Source organism: Cydia splendana, chromosome 5 (assembly GCF_910591565.1).
Source record: "Cydia splendana chromosome 5, ilCydSple1.2, whole genome shotgun sequence".
Lineage (NCBI taxonomy): Eukaryota > Metazoa > Arthropoda > Insecta > Lepidoptera > Tortricidae > Cydia > Cydia splendana.
In genome coordinates, this window is record NC_085964.1 from 9587807 (window position 1) to 9607399 (window position 19593).

The 19593-nt window shown below is 38.6% G+C and overlaps 2 protein-coding genes across 4 annotated transcripts in view; one reads left to right on the forward strand and one right to left on the reverse strand.

The window, feature by feature from the left end:
• Positions 1-686: 686 nt before the first annotated feature.
• On the reverse strand, positions 687-9699 carry LOC134790611 (CDK5 and ABL1 enzyme substrate 2). Of its 2 annotated transcripts, XM_063761465.1 has the most exons (9): positions 9077-9699; positions 8472-8599; positions 7606-7792; positions 6841-7104; positions 6056-6091; positions 3641-3755; positions 2410-2600; positions 1421-1628; positions 687-911 (listed from the first exon to the last, which is right to left on the reverse strand). In XM_063761465.1, the coding sequence occupies exons 1-9, from the start codon at positions 9394-9396 to the stop codon at positions 771-773; spliced, it is 1590 nt and encodes a 529-aa protein (XP_063617535.1). In that variant the 5' UTR covers positions 9397-9699; the 3' UTR covers positions 687-770. The 2 variants fall into 2 exon arrangements, with proteins under 2 accessions (XP_063617535.1, XP_063617537.1); XM_063761467.1 differs by lacking the exon at positions 6056-6091.
• Positions 9700-18236: 8537 nt separating this feature from the next.
• Positions 18237-19593, forward strand: part of LOC134790656 (E3 ubiquitin-protein ligase MIB1) — a 274710-nt gene continuing 273353 nt past the window's right edge. For both annotated transcript variants that reach the window (XM_063761528.1, XM_063761529.1), the window contains exons 1-3: positions 18237-18430; positions 18788-18983; positions 19282-19478. In XM_063761528.1, coding sequence (XP_063617598.1) covers positions 18320-18430; positions 18788-18983; positions 19282-19478 — 504 coding nt within the window. In that variant the 5' untranslated portion in view covers positions 18237-18319. The remainder of the gene's footprint in view (positions 18431-18787; positions 18984-19281; positions 19479-19593) is intronic.

Consider the following 19593-nt stretch of genomic DNA (forward strand, 5'->3'; position numbering starts at 1 on the left):
AAAACGATGTATGAAACGTTCCATACAAAATGACCCGATTTCATTGCTCTAACGCGTACTTGCAATATAACTTAACGGCATGAGTTCATTGACATGTGTTGTACAAGCCACTCCACGCTCAGTACTCCCTGCAGTACTTGTCGATGTCTCTGGCGGACAACCTGCGGCGGCGAGCGCGCGCGCACGGCAGCCGCCAAGGTCACGAGTCGTGCAGCAACCGCTGGTAGTGCGGGAACACCTCGTACGGAGGCACGTGCAGACCGAACTCGAGCGCTACGAGGACCGCGAACTCGAATTTTAACCTTATCAATATACGCCGCATCTGATACTAACTTGTGCATTATACAATCACAGAAAACTCATATCTTCGACGTACTAGTCGAACTAAATTCCGTTTGCTAATTTAAGGCCGAATTACACTAAACGTTTTAAATTTGCTAGTACGTAGTAGTAGTAATTTGTACGGTTGTTCTTTCAGAGCAATAATAACGGGTCATTTTGTATGAAGCTCAATCACAGTGACTTTTTTCTGTTGTTTTAAAGTGTAGTTCAGATGTATTTACCAAAATACGATGTATGAAAAGTTTCATACAAAATGACCCGATTTCATTGCTCCAACGCGTACTTGCAATATGACTTAACGGCATGAGGTCATTGACACGTGTTGTACAAGACACCCCACGCTCAGCTCAGTACTCCCTGCAGTACTTGTCGATGTCTCTGGCGGACAACCTGCGGCGGCGAGCGCGCGCGCACGGCAACCGCCAAGGTCACGAGTCGTGCAGCAACCGCTGGTAGTGCGGGAACACCTCGTACGGCGGCACGTGCAGACCGAACTCGAGCGCAACGAGGACCGCGAACTCGAATTTCATCAAGTCCTTTCTGTTCACTCTGAAGGTTGTTTCGATGCGCTGTTGATGGAAATACAATTTAAGTACGATTCTCATCAAACAGATAGTAGAGGCGAGTATTACTCAAGTCATTGATTTTAAATTTTGTACCAACATAGGTACAATCAAAGTATTAAATATCGACACGGAGAAAGTCCCAAAAATATCTACACACTGTCTTAACCCATTAGCGCCCGTTGTACCCGCTTGGGTACACCTGAGTTACGGCTTTTAATTCAAATACTACTATAACTCTACCTATGAGAAAAATTAGGGATTCCCAAAAGTCGACGTGGGCGCTAATGGGTTAATGTATGGCAATAAGGTCGTGTATACACATTTTGGCACTTTCCCCGTGTCGATATTTAATACCGTGACTGTACGTAGTGCGTTTGGTTTAGGCCGACGGTTTAGTTTAGGACTAGCTAACTGAGAAGATAGGCAGCGGTAAATAGGTAGCGCATAGGTTTTACTCCTGTTATAACGATGCAACACGATGTAGTAACTGGAAATTTAAACTAAGTAGTTACCTCAATTAAAGCCTTCAATGTGTCTCCCTTAACGTCATTTAGTTTAGCAGACAGCAACAAGCAGGCGCCAGCACATAACTTTCTATTATCTTTCGTAATGAGATTCGCCAGAATCAACTTTTCGAAGTAGACGTACGCTTGAGCGACGGATAGCAAGTCGATGCCGCCACTGTCATGTTTCGCTATCTTGCGCATCTCCTTCTTAATGCTGTAAGAAAATTAAATGGTACCTAAGAGATATCAATCAAGCCATCAATTGTTATCCTCATAAGATTCGAGTGTGTGTGAGCCAATCAAAAACTATAGTGTAAGTTGTGCCGTGGTCTTGCTACCCCACACTAGCGTCTCCCGAGCGTCGGCGTCTAGTAAACTATATCGGCTCGGCCACGACATTACGCGACTGGCGACGGCGGCAGCGACAACCATAGGTAGTCCGGAACGACAGGTCCGATCGCTGTGTCTCGCTCCAACCTATGGTTATCGCCGCCGCCGTAGCAAGTCGCGCAATGTCGTGGCCGAGCCGTAAGACTGTTGCTCGACGCGACGTTGGCGCAACTGCGCATAGACGCCATTTCCCATAGCGTTTAATAATTGCCAACGCTCAAAAGACATTAGTGTCGGGTGGCCCTAAGCTGTGTCCACACTTGCATCATTTAATAGCATCTTATCTCTGTCGCATAACTTAGAAACGTATAATATCGCGTACAAACAGCAACACTCCTATCTGTACATCGGTACGTGGACCTTATTATAAAAGGCACCGATGTACAGTTAACTTAACAGTGTGGGCGATGATACCATGTTCGAAACCGAAAATGTGCAGCATAATCACGTATATTTTTCGCGTTTTGGATCATGATATGTATATCAGTGCAGCCGATTTTATTTACAATGCGTAACTGTATTTTGAAATTATTAATTGAAAAAATGTTTAGGTACATTTTTAAAAGTACAGGGAATCTGTGGTCGTGGGTTATTCAAATGTTTACCTTCTCAATTTGCTAAGAGTTAGTTTGAGGTGAGGGAATTTCTCTCTGAATTTATCGTTCAGTTCCTTCTTCAGGTCTTGTGGGCGGACGTAGTCGATGATGGAGGTCATGTAGGAGGTGAAGGTGAGCAGCGTCCTGTGCTTGCCGGCGATCAGCTCGGGGTCGTCCAGCACGTTGGGACAGTACTGCACCTGGGACATAAATATAACCATGAAACAATGTTTTCATATATTGTTGATACGCTGGTAAGCCAACTTAGTAGAAAAAGGCGCGAGACTTTAAAAAATTGTATGAGAGATATATCCTTTGGGCCTATGTTTTTCAAATTTGCGGACTTTTTATATTGAAAAAGCTAGCTTGCTAGATTGTACTTTGGTTTGTCCTCCGAAAAGACAATAAATGAAACGGATACTACAGGAGCAGTTTAGATACTACGGTGCAAGTTCCAATGGTATGATTTGTCTTAATTTGTTACTTCAAACAAAGAGAATAGATACTAGGGGTCCTGACATAGTAAATTTAATTGTCACAGTAAATTTACTGCCATCTATCGACACACGACTAAAACTCAAAATGAAAACGTATAAAATTATCAAAAAATGTATTTATATGGATAAATGATTTTATTATTTTTATATTATTTTGACCCATGTTCATTCACTGATATCTATGTGTTAAAATTGTTAAATATGAAACGGTGTTGTCACGCCATCTAGCTGAGCATAGGCCAAAGGTGTGTGCGCCATCTATCCGAGAATGACTTTTTCTTGATTTCCGAGGCACGTTTCTTCCTTAGACTTTATTCATCTTATACGAAGTTACATATGTCTTTGCTTCAGATAATTAAAGAAAAATGGTACCATCTCATACTGACAAGACAATGACCGAAAATTGTATGTCGAATAATTTCCAATTATGGACAAAAGTAATACCTATTAGGACGCGTAAATTAGTGCAAAATATTGTAGCAGCAGTTTTGATAGCTGATCATTTTTTTTAGTCGAGGTTAAAGATCTTTACAATTGAGTGTTACTAAAATATTTTTACATTTTATTACATAAGTTTACACACCGCGTGACAAAAGTCAAAACACGCTTACAATTATATGAACAACGTTAGACACCGTAATATGAATGGGGCGGTACTTCATCAGCTATTCAAACATCTAGATTATTCTGCACTACTTTATGTGTTTTAATATGCCTCTATGTTAAAACAAGTAGGCACTTACATATTTTGGCGTCAGTAACGACGCTTCCTCCCAATCGAATGTTTTGTTATCAACAGTACTCAGAGGCGGCGACGCGGCCATTTGGGGCCTCTGCGAGGACTCGTACGAGAAGCACCTGCAATTATTACCATCAATACAAAAGGTATACATAACGGGGAAATAAAGGTTAATCTTTACCCATGCGGACCCCGGACTATAATAGACCGACCGCTTAAATAAGTCCTCGCTAGGCGACGGGGAAGGACGACTAAGGGTGGCGGGGAAGGTGCGGGCGCCGTACGCCTGCCGCTCGCACCTTCCCCGCCACCCTTAGTCGTCCTTCCCCGTCGCCCCCGTACCGCGCAGGCGAGGACTCATTTAAGCGGTCGGTCTATAATTTATAATGCAACCAGGATAAGCAGTATAATGTTATTATTACCCATGCGTTTAATAAAAGATGCAAGGAATACCTACTGCAATATGCATTATCTAGCACGAGCTGAGCTGAAGTTATCATATTGATATGAGTACTAGACTATATAGAGACTATAAAATAAAGATACATATTTAAGGTCAACTTGGTCAAACGCAACTATGGGATTATGACGTCTATTTCTTATTTCTCGAATAGGTACGAATACTACGAATGATCAGAGCACCATATTTCGTTTTATTCTCCAAGTTGCATTTAACTTGATTGACCTTTGTTAATAATAAGGATTAATTTAACTATGAGACTATTATATGGCACTGAATGATATTAATCACAAAGTCTAAAAGTATTCCTAGTTTCAACTAGATGAAGAATCGTATGCAGTTAATTTCAGCCTGGTAGGTATCTTTCCGCTAAATACTTAGGTAACCAAGAGACCAATAGTAGAATATATTTCGTCGTCATAACGTTAACTAAAAGGTCAGGGAGCCTATTAGCCAAGACGACAAGCGTGCATCGATAAACGCCAAACGAAAAGAAAAACCGGCCACATGCGAATCGGACTCGCGTTCCAAGGGTTCCGTATATTAAGTCGGACTCACGCTTGACTGCACATTTCTAATAGGTTTTCCAGTCATCTATAGGTAAAGAACTATTTTGTGTATTTTTTTTCAAAATTTTAGACCCAGTAGTTTCGGAGATAAAGCGGGGGGAACGGTCATTTGTTTACGTTACATGCCCATCATTGGGTCACTAATTTACATATGTGTGCCAAATTTCAACTTAATTGGTCCAGTAGTTTCCGAGAAAATAGGCTGTGACAGACGGACAGAGAGACAGAAAGACGTTCGAGTGATCCTATAACGGTTCCGTTTTTTCCTTTTGGGGTACGGAACCCTAAAAATCTATATTTCGATGGCTGTTTTCTATCAACGATTGTCATCTTTTCTAGGCCCCCATTTAAACGTTGATGGTACAATTGTTACCCTTTCCGAGTAAATAGGTACCTATGTTAAGTTACAAGTGTTACAACATGCACTACTATTTTTATCTACTCCAGCACTTCAATCTCTCAATGTACCTAAATGGTAACAGCAGTGTTCTAATATTGTGTAAGAATACTTATAAAAATGTTGAGCTGCAAAAGTATATTCCCACTGCAATTCATTCATATAGTGGGTATGCACTTTTGCAAGTGCGTGTACATTAGAATGCTCGTGTTTGTCTACGAATTTTTTACATGCTGCTCTGCTGTCGTGGATAAAGTATTGTATGCAAAGTCACATAAAATGGTAATAAAACTCTCGCTTCTGTTATTACTAAACTCGCCTATGCCTCGTATTGTAACTTCTACTCTGCAGTTTTAAGAAATTTTGTTATGTGACTGTTGTATAAAATACAATATATGTGACGTCCCACGGGTAAAGGTACCTTATGGCGGTTGGCGCGTACGCTATTATTAACGCCGCTCCAATACTATTTGCGGTGCTATGCAACGTAAGCGCCAGCCGTCATAAGGTACCTTTTCCCGTGGAGAGTCACATATGAGTATATAGAAAAGAATACATAATTAAAATTATATTAAATTACATAACTACATGCATAATGATAAACATATGTATTTCAGCTAATATATATGATCCTGAAATATGTCCTGAGTAGCATATATTAAACTTGATATATGTATTAAATGAAATTATATGTATTACTACAAAAATACCAATACCTATAATCTAATTTTATCTAAAAGGCACTTTATCGCGGTATCTTTAGGCTCATGCCGCCCAGCCATACGAAACAATATATATATTTTATAATTAGGTTGATTTTCATTTGTTCCAAAAATTCACAGGACAAAAGAAATGGTACTTTGTTTGTTTTAATGAAGGTTCAAATTCCATTGAAACATAGTGTACATCGTAATGTACATTGGGCGGCACGAGGAGCAAAATATGATTAGGTATATGTGCTGCATAGCTTAGGAGAAACATTTTATTGTTTACCATTTTTTATCCTTGTGCCTCGTCAATAACTTAGTTCTGAAATATAAATGGGTTAGTGATGAAATGAGGGATGCATGTGGGCGCTGAAATGTAACATCTAATCTAAAGTACAATCAAAAGCAACGACATCGGGTACGCTAATTTCCAGAGATAGTGACTTGTTTCTTTATATCGACAATCTGTAATACACTTTTACGATACTTAATAATGACTGTTTATAATATGCAGTGTTTTGTGATATGTAATTAGGGTTACCAGATCCGAATTTGTATTTATTGGGACCATGATATTCGAGATTCTGTTCCCACGTGAAATTTTACAGCCATTCAGTTCACGTTCACGTAAGTGTTCTAAATTGGATTTTACAGTTTTTTGGATAGCTATCGGAACGTCCCGAAAAATTCGGCACATCTGGTCACCCTATACCGTCAGGTGATAATCAAAACTCACTAATTACTCTCACAAGTTTACAGTTCCAAGAGCCATTGGAACCATGCTAGTACCAAAATAAGGTTAATTTTTTGTTTAATTATTATTTTGCAATCAGCAAGTTTTTTAGTCACCTGACGGTATGTAATGCTCTAATGCTCATGAATAAACCACCATGATTCATATTTCAAGACACAGATCAATTAAATTAAAAGAAAAACTAACATGATCATTCACATTTAAATTGTACATTAATAAAACCTATAAGCATGGTAAGTGTAGCAAGTTTTTGTGTCTAACTTGAGTCAAAACAGTGAACACTAAAATAAAATATTTAAATTTAAAACTTGAATTACCTGGCAATGACGTGAGGATGGCGATTCATCATCTTCCAACTAGCTTTGTCACTGAAGTCACCTTCGTACATCTTTCGATACTGTTCTCTAGTACACACTCTGGATGGTACAAGCAATTTTGAATAGGAGATATCTTGACCGTTTTCCTCCTTTTCCAAACCAAGGAGATCGAAAGGATCCACCCCATTGTCAGTAATTGCTGAGAGTGGTCTTGCAGAACCGGAAGTGTTTCGACGTCGGCCGCCGTCTTTTCTGTGGTCAGAACTAAAAAAAATGTAAAAGATTAAATGGACAGTATTGAAAAACTTTTAAGATAATTAGAGCCGTATCCACATTAGGTAAGGCTTCTACACCTTGCCACAAATAGCATGCGATTTTAGATAATTGCTGGCTAAGTAGGAGCAACGACTTCAATGTATTGCGAAATTGCAAATCAATGCGATTATCGGCGACGTTTGGAGAGGCCATTACGCGCGACTAGGGCTAATTTAGACGGCGCGCGAACTCGCATGCGATTTTAGGTACATTGCGGACCATTGAGGTTACATCTGTCAATTCAGCCGACCATTCAAATAACGCAATGTAATGAAACTCTCATGCGAGTTCTAGCACCATCTAAATGAGGCCTTAGTCAGCGCCTTGATCACGCGAGTTGATCTCACGAGGCGTAAACGTCTAAATTGCATAAATTTGCATATGAAGGTTCAAGGTTTTGTCGCGCATAATGAGGACTCGGCTTTAAGAATTCCTGAACTGTATACATACCGAGGATTCCTGACAGTTTTCGAATATGGTATAGTACTGAATATAACACATGGCACACCTAAACCAGGTGCAAATGCCAGCCTTTCGTTCCTAAACGAAACCCCCTTGGTTAAGGGACGAATGCATCGCAACTCCTTCGTGTGAACCTGGTTTTCAGGGATGCATGTACTGCTTGTGCGGAAGCGACCTGAATAAAAGGTTATTAGATTAAAGTACTGTCATTGACTTTTATCTCAGGAGTGGCCTTACGGGCAATAAGAATGGGGCCAGTACAGCGGTGTGACACCGCTACAATGCGATTGGATGATGAGTTCGCATCACGCGCGTGATTGGTGGCAACTCGATTGGCTCAAATTCGTGAGTGACACTGCTGAACTAGTACCATTTTTAGTACCCGTAAGGCCCGTCCTGAGATATACGTCAATGAGTTCTGTTATTTGGTGTAGGGCACTCTGCACACTGGTTCAGCAATCTGCCATACAGTAAGATGAGCAACATATTGATTGTGCTGTGTGCAGGTTTGTCCTTAGTGTATCATGCTAAGCATGTTTACTTGTTTAGTGACATATTCACTCTGCTCACCATGGCATTGGCAGAACATGGCATTAGTTTAGTGTATCAATTGCCCTATTTGAAGCATTTGATGAAAGGTAAGTAGATTGTCATGTACAATGTCATGTGAATGTTATTTATCTACTAATAATATTGTCTGTTATCTATCATAGAATGGCACTTTATTATATAAACAACATTCCTTGTGTGTATTTCAAATGGGTTTTATATTATTTTATAATATAAAACCCAAATGGGTTATCAACTTATTACTTGTCTTGATTTTGATAAGATTATAAAGATAAGATAATTACCAAAATTCAGGCTTTCTGAACTGCTCTTATCATCAATATTGATGCCAGTAAGTGATGATAAGTGAACTTTCTTGGTCCGGGCTCCTGCAAGTTTCTCTTTGAATGATTCTTGATTCCCAGATGAACATCTTAAAAAAAAAAAAATATTAATAGAGACCAGTGGTGGGCAGTTTCTTCATGGGGGGCCAGAAAGTTTAATAATTTTCAGAGGAATTGCAGCAAAAATGTATTTTTATTATTTCGCAGGCCATATAAGTAATCGCATATTTTCTTTGGAAGGACCAGCAGGCCAAATAAAATCCTTTCGCAGGCCGGAGCTGGCCCACAGGCTGTACTTTGCCCACCACTGATATAGACAAATAAGTGAAGGTATAGCCCATAAGGTAAAATGTCCTTTTTAGTCCAACAAGATTAAGCTGACAAAAATAAGCTATGTTTTATTCTGTTAACTTGGCAGCTCTATGTAGCTAACTGCATAGCATCAGTAAAATTCAAGTAATTCTCAGGTCACACAAATGTTTACCACTACTACACAAGTTTTGAATACAAATTACAATAATAACAAGAGTAATTTATAGAACACAATATGAAAAAGCTAAGCATACCTTTCTCTAAACACATGATTGGTAACAGCTTTGACTGGAGTGATGCTAGTGTTGGGGTCGGAGTCCGAGCTCACGGAATGGTTGTCGATGACGCGGTGCGCAGGGCTCTGCGGCGCTTTGCGGCGGACACTCTCGTGCCCTTTATCCTTCACCACCCCATTTACCAGCTCAACGGCCTTGGTGTCCGATTTCTCGTTCTTCTTAACGACGTGACATAATTCCGTATCCTTGAACGTCCCATCCAGAGATATGTTCGACAGAAAAGTCACAGCGGCGAGACGTCTTCTTGCTTTTTCGTATTTATTACGATGGTTGGACATTTTGAACACTTATAACAATGACAGAACAACACTATTCATATATAAACTGAATTTAGCGGCAACCTCTACAGCGATATCCCATTAAAACTTCCTCAAACTTATAAACCTAATCGTATCACAAAACCACAGTAAGTTATGACTCTCCAGTTACGCGACCGTCACAATTGCTAAATAAAAACTACTTTATTCAATCTGAATAAAGCTCAAAGCTTCAATTTAGCGGTGGATTCAAGTGGTCAATGAAATAATTCATAATTATTTTTGTCCTGAAACTAGACGATTCCGCAATTTCCGCAAATAAATTTGACATTTAGATATTCTATTCCATTCGTCTCATTAGTTTGACAGTTATGGGGTTGCTGGTTAAATATTTTAAAAAGCGCAAAAAAATGTATTGCTGTGAGGAAAAACTGTGTAACATATACTGCGTCAAGCAAATCTTGTCAGTAGAAAAAGGCGGCAAATTTGAAAAATCGCGGGCTAGCAACACTGTGTTCGAATAATTCCAAAATCGCGTGTCGTCTGTGTTTTATCTGTGGCCAACTTGTTTGTTGACATTCTGAATCGTTTTTATTTCAAGAGATATTTCTGCTGTGACCTGTGATATTTTCTGATATTTAATAAGATTGTGCATTACCTTATGCAAAGCTAAGCCTGCAATGTATAATCATACTCGTTCATAGTAAACATTACTAAAATTTTAGGTTATGACAAGTACTGAAAAACATGGGAAGAACTTGGGAACTTTTAAGATTATGTGCAGTTTTTTTTGTTTTAGGGTTAAAAGGCATAAATAAAATTAAAACGTATGCCTAAATCTATCCAATAAGACCACACATTGTGTCCTGGAAACCGTCCATAGGCCCACATATCTTACTATTTTCAGCGACTGATTCGACTACATAATTTACAAAGGTAAACTTTTAAAACAGTATTAAGAACTTTGATTATATCGCCGTTTTTTCGCAACATTACCTAATCCTTACATATGTTTGTTGCAGGATTAAATCTCGCTCAATATGAGGCGTTCGTAGTAGGTAGTTTCTCTTCAGAAGTTCAGTCAGACAATACTTACCTACGGCGGTTTATATACATGTACAGCGCAACCAAGACGAAAAATAAATTTATTTTTTAAAAATGTAACAAAAATATTGAGAGCTTAAATATTGATGGAATAGATTATTCTTGTATAAGTTGTCCTTATGTTAGTCATTAAGAAAGTATATTATTTAGGCTAATTTGTTTCATGCTCTCAGCTACTGCACATATATACCTATGGGAAATCCTAGTTTATACTTGCTGAAACAGGTACAGTCAGCAGCAAAAGTTACTAAGCGGGCCAGGTGTTCAAAATGATCTTGACGCGACTTTATTATTAAGAGAATAAGAGTGTGTCAAGGTAATTTTGAATACCTGGCCCGCTTAGTAACTTTTGCTGCTGACTGTACCTATGTATCTTTTTAAAAGAAGTTTTATGTCGCTTTACATACCTGTTTGTTCAATAAAAGAAAATAATGGGGTTAGTATCGTTTCGTCTAAAAAGCAGCTGGTCTATGTAGCATCTGGTCTAAAAAGCAGCTCGTCTATATTGCATCTGGTCTAAAAAACAGGTGGTCTAAAAACCAATTTGTCTAAAACGCCCATGGCAACTGGTCTAAAATGCTTTTCGCCTAAGAAGCAACTGGTCTAAAAATACCTCTCGTCTAAGACGCAACTTGTCTAAAACGCTATTCGTCTTTAATGCAAGTAGTCTACAATGCATTTTGTCTAAATTGTGTTTCTGACGTCACAGGCGTCCACAGGCTACAGAAACCGCTTATTGGGACGTGTTTCTCGCCTAGGGATAGTATTGTCTTTCTTTCATTCATCTAATGATTTGTTCACATGGACATGCTTAGCTTTATTAATTAGTTTGGTTCTAAACAATATTTTGTTAAAATACTTAATTGGATATAACATTAATTAAAGTTTTTATTTAATTTTCTAGATTTAAGCTAGTTAATATTTCTAGATTTAAGTAGTTAGTTTGCTGTACAGTGTACATATTTATTATCAATAAAGGCATTAATTAATAGTAATATCAATATCATCTGAAGTACGCTGTTAAAATCTTTTGGGTTCCTCAGGGCCTCGGTGTATAATAAATAATACCTACTGATTTTAATATGAAAAGTGTTTTTTTAGTGCGTAAGTTGAAACTTAGAAATAACTTTGACGGCCTGCGTAGCTTAGTTGGTAGTGACTCTGCCTGCTAAGCGGAGATCCCGGGTTCGAATCCCGGTGAGGGTATATATTTGTGTAAGTATCACAGATATTTGTACCTGAGTCATGGATGTTTTCTGTGTTTGTGTTCGTCAATATATATTATATACATCGTCGCCCGGTTGCAGCGTTAACCCATTCAGTGCCGAAGACGCGAATTCGCGTCCTGTCTATGCCTAAACGTGATACCGAGGACGCGAATTCGCGTCGTCGCGTGGAAGGAGGCGGCACTGTGATGATTAAAAATATGAAGCGTCGGCAATGAATGGGTTAACGCTGCTCAGAAGTATTTGCGACTGATGGCGACTGTAGTAAGGTAAATAAGAATAATACGCCAGGCTGTAGGTGAAAATAACATTTTATTCTTAATTAAACTATTGGACTAAAATGCTTGTTATCAAAGAGAAAATGCGTTTTTTAAACTAAAGAATGCTTCTTATTAAACTAAAAACTTTCTTGCTCCTAATGTGGCATTTCTCATATTCTTGCATCACCTATCCCGTTCCTATCGTTTGTATATTTTTAAATACTTTTTCACTTCTGTAACCTTCTCCAGAAAGTCAAATGGCGTAATCAAACCCTCCTCCAACGCAGTCAACAGCTTAGTATATTCAGTGTCGAATTTTATATCAACCTTTTTTCTGTTGTTGACGTTGAAAATGTTTTTACACAGTTTAATGTCTTGGATTTTGGATTCTTCGCGTATTTTTTGCAAGAAATAAACAAATGTGGGCTTTCGGGCCACTCGACTATTCAATCTTCTATGCCAAGCTTCGACACTGTTCGTCGTGCGATGTCTTTCCTTGGCACAGCTTATCATGGGTAATGAAAGCCATTGCTTGTTTACATACCGATGGAAATCCCGCATTTCGTCCGTATCAGGTGTTATTTGTATAATATTAATCCAAGCGTCGGCTATACAAGCGGTGGGAATCAATGGTAAATTCGCGGTCAATCTGACAGCGTGGCGTCCTTCCTTTGTTGATGTGAGATTCATTTCTTCACCCTTATCCCATACATTTTTGTTAAAATGGAAGTAGCATCCAGTCAACTTAGCTTGAGGGAATACCATTCTGAACGCTTTGTATTGGCCTACTTCGTAGTCACATTTGAAAAAGTCTATGTCAAGCGATAATTCTCTTTTAAGTGCCTCAAACAATCTGATATATGTTCTTTTTGTTTTGTCAGGGAGGAGGGCATAGACAACTGGAACAATATTCGTATGGTTTTCGTTACTTCCAATATCCAATTGTAACGTGAAAAGTTGTTTGAAGGGTTTGGGAACTCTTTTGAAGGTGGAGTCTCCGAAAAACTGTTTGCCCTTAATGTTTTTTATTGTATTTTGACTTTTTTTGGTACAAAATACTAATATTTTGTCATTATTGTCTCCATCACACCATACCAAAAAGTCTGTGGCCAAAATTTCAGGTACTTCGACGTCATTTAAATTTAGGGGGTTGGTTTTTTGTAAATTTAGAAATTTTCTTCGTTTTCTATTTAGTGTATCTTTTTTCGACACATACATATCCATTTCTATTATTTTTCTTTTTGACTTTTCATGTAAATTCAATTTAGTTATTTGTTCTTCAAAAATCTGTTTAACGGGGGCATAATTCTTACATACTTCTTTTTTACAGGAATCAATTATCAAATCTACTTCATTTCTAAATTTGTTTCTTCGGCAGGAATGTGGAGTTGGGGGTGTCCTCACATTGTTTCGCTGCGGGCCTAATTTTATAGATGCACTACAGTCGGCACGGTTTACGCAACGCCATAGTGTAGTGCTGTCTTTATTAGTTTTATTCAAATTGTATCTATAGCCGTCATGTAATAGCGATTTACCTCCTCTCTGGCTCTCTATAAATACCAGTTCCTGCTGTGTATGCTCTCCACTACTCGGTCCGGGATTCATAATTTATGTTAACTATTTCACATAACCATAAAATAATATTGCATTATCGCAGGAAAACAGCACATAATAGAATGTAGTTGTCATTAATCTAATCAAATACGGAATCAGTATGTAGTCTAAAGTGGCCAGTATGTTTCCGATGTAAAGGAGTTTCAATATGAATTGCAAACAGATTGATTTATTGGATACAGAGTGGACTTGGTTACTTTAAGACTGCTTGCTAATTACATCATCAGCGTTTTAAAACACTTAGTAATTATAAAATGTACTTTTTGTCGAGCACTAGTGGCGTGGCAGTAGTACGCTAGACTTTCAATCCGGAGGCCTCGGGTTCAAACCTAGTTTCTAACTTTTCGGAGCTTATGTACGAAATATCATTGATACTTACCAGTTGCTTTTCGGTGAAGGAAAACATCGTGAGGAAACCTGCATACTTCTGCGAAGAAATTCAAAGGTGTATGTGAAGTCCCCAATCCGCTCTGGGCAAGCGTGGGGACTATTGCCCAAACCCTCTCATGCATGAGAGGAGGCCTGTGCCCACTTGCCCAGCAGTGGGACGTAGGTATATAGGCTGAGCAGGAGGAGGTACTTTTAGACCAGTGGCTATTTAGACCAGTTGCTACATAGACGAGCTGCTTTTTAGACCAGATGCTACATAGACGAGCTGTTTTTTAGACAACATGCTACGTAGACGAGCTGCTTTTTAGACCAGATGCTACATAGACGAGCTGTTATTTAGACGATTTGATTTTTAGACCACCTGCTTTTTAGACCAGATGCAATATAGACGAGCTGCTTTTTAGACCAGATGCTACATAGACCAGCTGCTTTTTAGACGAAACGATACTAACCCAAATAATGTAGTCAGCATTCATATGGAGCAATAGACGCAGTGTAGGTATCATTTTAGAAAAGTATTTTCACATTTCCAAAATGACAAGTCTTGAATAGCCTAATGTACAAGTTAATAAAATTTCCTAACAGTATTTTTTATTTTTATTATACAATATTATAATTGTGTTATATTTCTCAAACATATTTCCTAAACTTTAGCCGGGCAAACACAACTAGCCAGTTAGTCAGATCCAAGAAAATTATACTCATAGCTTTAGCATAAGAAAAAGAGTATGATTCCCTCTGTCTTTAGACAGTCAGTCCTGGGCCAAACTACATAAAGAATCTTTTTTATGCCTGCCACAGAACCCTACAAATTATAAATTGAATAGAAGAATAGTATTTCTTAGACCATGAAATAAAATAGGTACCAAGGGTTAAATTAGACAAATTATTGTTAAACTAAACTAAAAATATTTAGTTTACCCAAGAAATGTTTATTGTAAGTTAATTAAAGTTATATAGGGAAGATAAAAGGAGTTAACTCCTTATGTTTGGAAACTTAAATTACACATTTTGTAACAAATCTGTTTTATGCTTAAGATGCAATAGATGACTACAGAGTATTATGATGCTTGGTTGAAGTGACCAGGTAACCTTGGTAACTTCATATTTTTTCAATGAATGCCCTGAATTAAAGTGTAGGTAGGTTAAAGTGACCCTTATCTTCTCTTACATTTAAATTAAATAAGCACCCAAATATCATTTGTTTTATTTTTATTATGTATATTGTACAATATATACCAATCAAAATATTACACAGGTAGGTATGTGATATTGATCCAGCAAAGTACACTAATTTACATTAACAAGTAGCATATTATATTGTAAGTATCAAATATTCCACAATTTCCATTTTGCTATGATTAAAATTGAATTCCAACTGAGAAATCTAATAAAATATTAAAATTCAGTAGGACATCTACCTGCGGAAGCAATGATTTTATTCATACATTCTAGTTTAATGGCATCTCTTCTTCTTTGTCGTTCCCTCATGACTGAGGATCGTGACCAATAACTATGTCCCTCCATTTATCGCGAACAAGGGCTATTTGGGCTGCCCTCTGGGCTGTGGTTCCACCACATGCTTGTTTTATGGAATCCGACAATCTTGCAGGGGCTCTTCCTCTAGCGCGCTTGCCTTCAACTTGCCCCGGTATGATGTCACGTTCGAGGCTGTGGTGTGGCGACCGCAGTATGTGCCCAAAGAATCTAAGAGCCCTCTCCTGGCAGATTGTTGAGAGTCGTTTGGTGATTTTGAGTTCTCTCAGAATGGTTTAATGGCATAGTCCGTTTCTAATTGTAATTTGATATCTTCAAATTTGTTAATCATTTTGACTAACATGGCTATTAAATTGTCCGTCCATATTAAATAACAATTTCTAAAATTTTCAATAAGCCGCAAGTGACAATTTGAATTGACGTACGTAGGGCGCGCTCAGCGGAAAAAAAAACATATTTGTTTTGGTTCGACGTACATTGCTGCTTTTCTTAGCGCAATACTGCTCCTTGAGTGTTGCCCTACTTTAGTTTGCTTTACATTGCTACTGACAAGATTTGCTTGACGCACTATAGTAAATTATGCTAAACCAAAAATCAGACCTGAATTAACGTTGTAATGAATTCTGAACGGTTAGATTTTACGAGTTTTCAAAGACTCTCCTAAAGCTATTATTTATTCTCAATTATTACAAGGTAATATTATAGAATTTCAGAAAAAAGTAACGTTGGCAACACAGTTGCCGTCGAGCTATTCCAGGCATAGTTAAAAACGATGTGATATCATTCGCTTGCCCTTATCCCATTCATTTGGGGTCGGCGCAGCATGTCTTTTTCTTCCATGCCTCTCTCTCGCCCGTCATCTCATCATTCACTTGCGTTCGCTTCATATCATCTCTCACACAGTCCATCCACCCTTTTCTCGGTCTTCCTCTCCCATTACTTCCCTCCACATTCATTCGTAATACCTTTTTCGTCACATGACTTTCATCCCTCCGCATCACATGCCCGTACCACGCTAGGCGATTCGCTCTTACTTTTTCTACTATAGGTACAACTTTTAGGCTTCCTCTTATATACTCATTCCTTATCCTATCCATTCTTGTCACACCACACATCCATCTTAACATTCTCATCTCCGCTACATGCAACCTCTTTTCATCCGTCACCTTTAGGGCCCAACACTCCGATCCATACATGACGACAGGTCTTATGATGGTTTTATAAATTTTACCCTTCAATCGAAGAGGCATTCGGGCGTCGCAAATGGTTCCCGTGACCTGTCGCCATTTCATCCATCCTGTGCTAATCCGGTTTTTCACATCACGGTCAATATCGCCATCGCACTGTACCAGCGAACCGAGGTACTTGAAGTCGGAGCAGACCGGCAACGTAACGCCATCGAGTTCCATGGCAGCGAAACTGGAGAGACCGCCGAAATCGCAGAACATATGCTCAGTTTTAGATCTGCTGATCTTCAGGCCAACATTCTCCAGCTTATGCCGCCATTTCTCAAGTCTGCTCTGTACCTCGAGTCCGTCTTCACCCACAAGCACAATGTCATCAGCGAAAAGCATACACCAGGGTGCCTCCTCCTGTATGTCCGACGACAGAGCGTCCATAATAAGCAGGAAGAGGTAAGGACTTAAGGCCGATCCCTGGTGCAAGCCTACCGTGACACTGAACCTGTCGGTGGTGCCAGCAGCTGACCGGACGCGTGTACAACATTGGTTGTACATTGACCGAATTAGCTCCACATACTTCCCAGGCACGCTTTTCTCTTTCAAAGCCCACCACAAAACCTCTCGGGGTACTCGATCGTATGCCTTTTCAAGGTCCACAAACACCATATGCAAGTTCTTTTTTGCACGTCTGTATTTTTCGCACAGTTGGCGAAGTGCAAAAATGGCGTCTGTTGTACCTCTCCCTGGCATAAACCCAAATTGGTTTTGTGTTATATCACTCTCGTGTCTCAGGCGTCTCTCTATCACTTTTTCCCATATTTTCATGCTATGTGACATGAGCTTTATTCCTCTATAGTTGTTGCATTCCTGTACATCCCCTTTGTTTTTAAAAATGGGCACCAGCAAACTGTCGCACCATTCGTCGGGAATAGTTTCTTCATGCAACAACTTATTGAAGAACAAAGTCAACCACTTACATCCATCCTCACGCAATAACTTCCATACTTCTCCTGGTATATCATCTGGTCCTACTGATTTTCCATTTTTCATACTTCTCACAGCCGCTCTTACTTCATCCATATATATTTCTCTCACTGCACCCATATTTATCGGTTTATGATCCAGTACTCTACTCCAATCATTCTCTTCATTCATCAACCTTTCAAAGTAGCCTTTCCAACGTTCTCTTATGCCTTCATCTTTCGTTAGCACCCTTCCTGCATCATCTTTCACACATTTTATATAAGATACATCACGGGAAGTCCTTTCTCTCGCTTTGGCAAGGCGGTACAGCTGCTTTTCGCCTTGAGGACTATTTAAGGAGTTATACAATTTGTCCTGTGCTGTTGTTCTGGCTATAGCAACTGCACGTTTTGCCATCTTCTTACATTCCATATACTTCGTTCTTTTTATTGCCTCCTCAGTTTCTTGTCCAGCTTTAACCTTTTGCCATTCTCTAAAAACGATGTGATATATGACACAATTTGTCAAATGTAGGTTTTTGAACGAAAATCCTCTGACACAAGAATATTTCCAAACGCGATGTTGTTGTCAGTAGGTTTGACGTTTGTCACTCTTGTCAGACAGATCTAATTTAATGAGAAAAGGGCTTCGTTTAAGTTTTCATCTCGAGTTTTACTCTTAAATTTTAGCAAGAAAGTTAAACATCATAATGGAGCCTAGTGTTTCAGGTTCTTCAGCATCTTCTAGAGCGACTAGATTCATGATGGAAGGCGTAGGAGCTCGTGTTATACGGGGGCCAGATTGGAAGTGGGGCAAACAGGTGCTGCATAGATGTTTATAGTTGACTATTATTTTGATATATAAGATGAGCTTACCTCTTTAACACTTCAGATATATTATACATACAATCTACCTTAATGCCGCCTCATTTAAGTTTGTATGTATATGTAAAACACTAGTTACAAACGATGAAAGTTATCTTTTTTTACGATGCATTCCTAAATTTCTTCGTAGCTATCCATTATTGTTAAGATTGCGGTTGATATGTTATCAAATTCGTTATTTTGAAGTTTATTCTTTTATAACGTCACATTTATTAACATATATTCGAAAATTATAAAAACTTAATATCTAGATTTAAAATGCTTTTTATAACTTGTTTACAAACTATTTCCAGGATGGAGGGGAGGGGCATGTAGGTACCGTGAGAAACTTTGAATCACCAGAAGAGGTAGTGGTTGTGTGGGACAATGGAACTGCTGCAAATTACAGATGCTCTGGAGCTTATGACTTGAGAATCCTGGATAGTGCTCCCACTGGTGTTAAACATGAAGGAACTATGTGTGATACATGCCGGCAACAACCTATATTTGGTAATTTATTCTTGTTCAATTTAAGTATTCATGTCTACATAGTTTACAAAGACTGTTTAAGATATTGTGAGCCTTATTGGTGCTTTCCGTTTAGACTTAGAAATTTTACAATATATATTTTTTTATTGGTTAAAAGTTTTTGTCAAAATTTAAATATTTACAAGACTATTTGTACTTTTTATGGAAATATTCGTATTTTTGAAATCTATGATTAATTAGATTGATACTAGAAACCTATTTATTAAATTAATAATATCAGGATTATTAATAAAATACCTAATATTCTTTGGTTCATTAGGAATTCGCTGGAAGTGTGCTGAATGCAGTAACTACGACTTGTGCTCTGTGTGCTACCATGGGGACAAGCATCATCTACGCCACAGATTCTACCGCATCAGTGCACCAGGAGCTCAGCGCTGCCTGGTGGAGCCCCGCCGCAAGAGCAAGAAACAAGCCGTTAGGGGAATATTCCCGGGAGCTAGAGTTGTGAGAGGGGTAAGTGTAACATTCTTATATTATTTTTGGAAGACTATTGTTCCAATATAAGGCTTCCTTATATATCTCCACTACTAGGTCTAGTTCTGGTTCTGTAATTCTTTAGAAAAATAAT

What these genes read in the sequence shown, in the direction of transcription:
- LOC134790611 (XM_063761465.1), bottom strand. Translation starts at nt 9,396, where the DNA reads ATGTCCAACCATCGTAATAAATACGAAAAAGCAAGAAGACGTCTCGCC. An exon ending in AGGCACAAGGATAAAAAATG is followed by an intron (nt 3,756 to 6,055) that starts GTAAACAATAAA and finishes TAATAATTGCAG; the next exon opens with GTGCTTCTCGTACGAGTCCT. An exon ending in CGTTACTGACGCCAAAATAT is followed by an intron (nt 2,601 to 3,640) that starts GTAAGTGCCTAC and finishes TTTATGTCCCAG; the next exon opens with GTGCAGTACTGTCCCAACGT.